Source organism: Amblyraja radiata, chromosome 19, assembly GCF_010909765.2.
Source record: "Amblyraja radiata isolate CabotCenter1 chromosome 19, sAmbRad1.1.pri, whole genome shotgun sequence".
In the NCBI taxonomy this organism is placed as follows: domain Eukaryota; kingdom Metazoa; phylum Chordata; class Chondrichthyes; order Rajiformes; family Rajidae; genus Amblyraja; species Amblyraja radiata.
In genome coordinates, this window is record NC_045974.1 from 35133840 (window position 1) to 35139839 (window position 6000).

At 44.8% G+C, this 6000-nt stretch overlaps 1 protein-coding gene across 1 annotated transcript in view; it reads right to left on the reverse strand.

Moving 5' to 3' along the window:
* Positions 1 to 2160, reverse strand: part of acss3 (acyl-CoA synthetase short chain family member 3) — a 63190-nt gene extending 61030 nt beyond the window's left edge. The window contains exon 1 of the mRNA XM_033038215.1: positions 1392 to 2160. Within this exon, the coding sequence (XP_032894106.1) occupies positions 1392 to 1792 (401 nt within the window). The 5' untranslated portion in view covers positions 1793 to 2160. The remainder of the gene's footprint in view (positions 1 to 1391) is intronic.
* Positions 2161 to 6000: the final 3840 nt, after the last annotated feature.

The window sequence follows — 6000 nt, forward strand, 5'->3', positions numbered from 1 at the left end:
TTCTGAACTACCTTCTGAGATGGCCTGGCAAAAGTTACTGAATTTAGAAGGCAATTAAGGAGTAGACCGTAAATAATATAAATAATGGCTTTATCAGCAACATCCACATCCTGGCAATTGCTTTATATAATAAAATTAGAAAAAAAACAAGACACCAGTAACTGGATATATATGCAAGTTCTCCTATTCTAATTCTAAAACATATCAACATGGTGTCATTGGGCAAAATGCAAAAACTTCCAAGCTGATAGTATTTTGAAAGTACCTACATCACGCAGATTGCAGGGATTCAAAAAGGCAGCACACGGGATTTTCGAGGGGAATAATGAATTGGAAATAAATATACATATTGCCTGCGATCCTAATGTTCATGAACAAAAAACTGTAAAATATTAAACTAGATTATCCTAATAATAGCAGATTCTGAAATCTTGAGCAAAAAAAACAAAAGGTCAGAGGAACACAACATTTCAGGTAGCATCATTGGATGGAAAACATTTTGTGTTGTAGGGTCCCAAAACAAAATGTTGTCTGTCCATTCCCTCCAGAGATGCTGCCTGATCGATTGAGTTCTTCCAGCCTATTGTTTCTTATCCTATCAATAATATTGAAGTAAACATGTATATTTCAAAAGCTAGACTGTTAACCTATTTTAAAGGAAATACATGAAAATAAGGAATAAAATCATGTTAGTGAATAGCTCAGCCACCTCTGGTTGATTCCATGTCCCTGGGGCTACGAGGCAACAGCTCCAACTCTTGGCAGTTTTAGTCATTGAAAACAACTCTTTTGTACTGACATTTAAAAGCGTCAATTTTGTTTTTATTTAAATTTCCAATTGTGTATTCAATCTTGATTTCAATTTCTATAGAACATTTAAGAGTTATTAGTGTTTACCTTCCTTTTTTCTGGAACATTTTTCGATCTGATTCACACTAGGTAATCTCTTGACGGTGGAAATCAACAGAATTGCCACTAGCAGTGAAAGTGTCTTAAATGTCCTACAGATGCACCATGCAGATGGCTTAAAGCAACTTGCGAGTCCACTTTCTCCACCTCAGCCCATTATCACCACAAGGTGAAACCTCCCAACACTGTGCCAGCAGCGGCTACAGAAACGGTGACATTTCTAGGGTAGACACTAAATGCTGGAGTAACAGGTCAGGCAGCAACTCCGGGGAGAAGGAATGGGTCACATTTCGAGTCGAGACCATTCAGGCTTTAGAACTTTAGGTCTTAAGAAGGGTCTCGACCCGAAATGTCAATGATTCCTTCTCTCCTGTCCCGCTGAGTTACTCCAGCATTTAGTGTCTATCCTCGGTGTAAGTCAGCATCTGCAGTTCCTTCCCACACGCGGATATTTGTTAAGTATTCCTTAAAATAATACTTACCAACGCACAAAAGGCGGGTTTGAATAATCCAGAGTTTTTTGCCATGGTTTAAACCAGTCGATCTGCTGCGCACATTCACTCCAAAACTCTTGTGGTTCCTCGACAGACTTGCGAAATGCGTCCTCGTAGGCTGCACCAGCGGCCGGGCAAGGGGGAGAGGAGTGGAGGCTTCGCCGGGTCCCGCTACGGTGCAGAAGGCAGGAGGTGGTGGAGGAGGTGGCGGCGGGGTGTGGCGAGCTGACCCACACGGTCCTCAGTCCGGTGGTGCCGGAGCCCCGCGGCTGACCCCTGGTGCCCCAGCCAAGCTTGCAACTCTCCTTCCCAAAGCGTACCACATCCCGGACCAGCTCGGCGTCGCCGCAAAGTCTGCTCAGGTACCATCCGTTCACCCTCAGTCCCATTTCCCCACCAGAACTTCACTCGCAGGGGATCCAAACCCGGACAAGTGCGAACGTCTCACACACGCACACACACAGTCAGAGGAGATTGTATCGGTACTCACCGCCCAGCGGCAAAGGGTGGAGGCGGACGCTGCTCTACCTAAAAACATAGAAAAGACGTGGCAGAAATTGATGGCACACTTCCAGGGGGCTGTTGCAAGCGGGGAACCAGGTGGGAACTCAACTGTTGCAAGTCTCTGATCAGTCCCCAATCCTTCTGCCCGCTTCATGTCTGCGCCCCTTCCCAAGGCAGGGCTGTCGGAATTGCAGTCTGTGGGGCGCGGACATGGCACCGGGGAAACAAACCGAGAAACTGTGATCAGGCCGTTTTGACATTGAGATTGTCCGGTCAGGATTGTCGAATTATTTCAACGTGTCTCTGTTTGGGGAAACACGTCTGGCTGTGGAAGCGAGTCCGGGTCAGAATATAGTCTTGGGGCAGTAGGAATCATAAAAGGGGAGCAGTGAGAGACGCGCTTGCACAATGACCCAAGGAATTACTCCAGCACTTCATGTTTTAGAAACATAGAAATTAGGTGCAGGAGTAGGCCATTCGGCCCTTCGAGCCTGCACCGCCATTCAATATGATCATGGCTGATCATCCAACTCAGTATCCTGTACCTGCCTTCTCTCCATACCCTCTGATCCCTAGCCACAAGGGCCACATCTAACTCCCTCTTAAATATAGCCAATGAACTGGCCTCGACTACCCTCTGTGGCAGGGAGTTCCAGAGATTCACCACTCTCTGTGTGAAAAAAGTTCTTCTCATCTCGGTTTTAAAGGATTTCCCCCTTATCCTTAAGCTGTGACCCCTTGTCCTGGACTTCCCCAACATCGGGAGCAATCTTCCTGCATCTAGCCTGTCCAACCCCTTAAGAATTTTGTAAGTTTCTATAAGATCCCCTCTCAATCTTCTAAATTCTAGAGAGTATAAACCAAGTCTATCCAGTCTTTCTTCATAAGACAGTCCTGACATCCCAGGAATCAGTCTGGTGAACCTTCTCTGCACTCCCTCTATGGCAATAATGTCCTTCCTCAGATTTGGAGACCAAAACTGTACGCAATACTCCAGGTGTGGTCTCACCAAGACCCTGTACAACTGCAGTAGAACCTCCCTGCTCCTATACTCAAATCCTTTTGCTATGAAAGCTAACATACCATTCGCTTTCTTCACTGCCTGCTGCACCTGCATGCCCACTTTCAATGACTGGTGTACCATGACACCCAGGTCTCGCTGCATCTCCCCTTTTCCTAGTCGGCCACCATTTAGATAATAGTCTGCTTTCCTGTTTTTGCCACCAAAATGGATAACCTCACATTTATCCACATTATACTGCATCTGCCAAACATTTGCCCACTCACCCAGCCTATCCAAGTCACCTTGCAGTCTCCTAGCATCCTCCTCACAGCTAACACTGCCCCCCAGCTTAGTGTCATCCGCAAACTTGGAGATATTGCCTTCAATTCCCTCATCCAGATCATTAATATATATTGTAAATAGCTCGGGTCCCAGCACTGAGCCTTGCGGTACCCCACTAGTCACTGCCTGCCATTGTGAAAAGGACCCGTTTACTCCTACTCTTTGCTTCCTGTTTGTCAGCCAGTTCTCTATCCACATCAATACTGAACCCCCAATGCCGTGTGCTTTAAGTTTGTAAACTAATCTCTTATGTGGGACCTTGTCGAAAGCCTTCTGGAAGTCCAGATACACCACATCCACTGGTTCTCCCCTATCCACGCTACTAGTTACATCCTCGAAAAATTCTATAAGATTCGTCAGACATGATTTACCTTTTGTAAATCCATGCTGACTTTGTCCAATGATTTCACCACTTTCCAAATGTGCTGCTATCCCATCTTTAATAACTGACTCTAGTAGTTTCCCCACTACCGATGTTAGACTAACTGGTCTGTAATTCCCCGTTTTCTCTCTCCCTCCCTTCTTAAAAAGTGGGGTTACGTTTGCTACCCGCCAATCCTCAGGAACTACTCCAGAATCTAAAGAGTTTTGAAAGATTATTACTAATGCATCCACTATTTCTGGAGCTACTTCCTTAAGTACTCTGGGATGCAGCCTATCTGGCCCTGGGGATTTATCGGCCTTTAATCCATTCAATTTACCCAACACCACTTCCCGGCTAACCTGGATTTCACTCAATTCCTCCAACTCCTTTGACCCGCGGTCCCCTGCTATTTCCGGCAGATTATTTATGTCTTCCTTAGTGAAGACGGAACCAAAGTAGTTATTCAATTGGTCCGCCATATCCTTGTTCCCCATGATCAACTCGCCTGTTTCTGACTGCAAGGGACCTACATTTGTTTTAACTAATCTCTTTCTTTTCACATATCTATAAAAACTTTTGCAGTCAGTTTTTATGTTCCCTGCCAGTTTTCTTTCATAATCTATTTTTCCTTTCCTAATTAAGCCCTTTGTCCTCCTCTGCTGGTCTCTGAATTTCTCCCAGTCCTCCGGTATGCTGCTTTTTCTGGCTAATTTGTACGCATCATCCTTCGCTTTGATACTATCCCTGATTTCCCTTGTTATCCACGGATGCACTACCTTCCCTGATTTATTCTTTTGCCAAACTGGGATGAACAATTTTTGTAGTTCATCCATGCAGTCTTTAAATGTCTTCCATTGCATATCCACCGTCAACCCTTTTAGAATTAATTGCCAGTCTTGGCCAATTCACGTCTCATACCCTCAAAATTACCTTTCTTTAAGTTCAGAACCATTGTTTCTGAATTAACAATGTCACTCTCCATCCTAATGAAGAACTCAACCATATTATGGTCACTCTTGCCCAAGGGGGCACGTACAACAAGACTGCTAACTAACCCTTCCTCATTACTCAATACCCAGTCTAAAATAGCCTGCTCTCTCGTTGGTTCCTCTACATGTTGATTTAGATAACTATCCCGCATACATTCCAAAAAATCCTCTTCCTCAGCACCCCTGCCAATTTGATTCACCCAATCTATATGTAGATTGAAGTCACCCATTATAACGGTTTTGCCTTTGTCGCACGCATTTCTAATTTCCTGTTTGATACCATCTCCAACTTCACTACTACTGTTAGGTGGCCTGTACACAACACCCACCAGCGTTTTCTGCCCCTTAGTGTTTCAAGATTGCTCAAGATTCCAGAACATGCAGTTCTAGCCATCTCTGTTTGAAATGGAAAGTGAAAGTGAAGCAGATGAGTTGGAAATTGGAAACTCGTCCAAAGTGCTGCAGAAACTCAATCGACCAGGCAATATCTATAGAAGGAATGGGCAGACGACGATACAGGTCGGGACCCTTCTCCAGACTGATTGGAGGGGGGGGGGGAAGGAGAGGGGTAGATAACTGGAAATGAGATGTAAGGGGGGAGCAAGATGAAGCCTGGCAAGTGATTAGTGGAGGAAGAAATTGCGTTATACAGGTTTATACCGAAGATCGAAGATAGAAAGCTGGAGTAACGCATCAGTCAGATGGCACATCACCTATTCCTACTCTCCAGAGATGCTTTCTGACCTGCTGAGTTACTCCAGCTTTTTGTGTCTATCTTGAGTGATAGGTGGATACAGGTGAGGGATGTTTTGATTGAATTAGTGACACGAACTAGAGATGAAAAGGAAGCAAAGGGGTGTCAGATAAGGAGAGAAATGGAGTGAAATGTTTGAGAGTTCCGGCACACACGGAGGCACCAAGAAGATCTCAATAAATCTCAATCCCACCAAGAGTGGAAAGACCAAGTTCAGATTGTGGGTCAGTTGATGAGACAGATTTGTGGCTTGTGGACAGTCACTGCAGGAAGAGGTTGAAGACACAGTTTATGGAGTTAAGGGGCTGTCCCACTGCAACGACCTAATTGGTGAGTTTAGAAACGTTTAGGAGAGTTTGAAAAAGTGTCATGTTGAAGACCTCATTCGACTATGTGGAAGACCTCCTTGACCTCCTTCGACTATGTTGAAGACTAGCATTGACTACCTTCGATTACCTTTGACTACCCTCGATTACCTATGAATAACATGCTGACTTACTATGACCGACTTCGACTAAAGCTACGAGTAAAAAATATATAGATTTTGTCCATGGCGATCTTTTTTTACTCACGGGCATTTTTCAGCATGTTGAAAAAAACGCTGCGACCTAGCTGAGGCCTTGAGTACGCGGGGACTACTC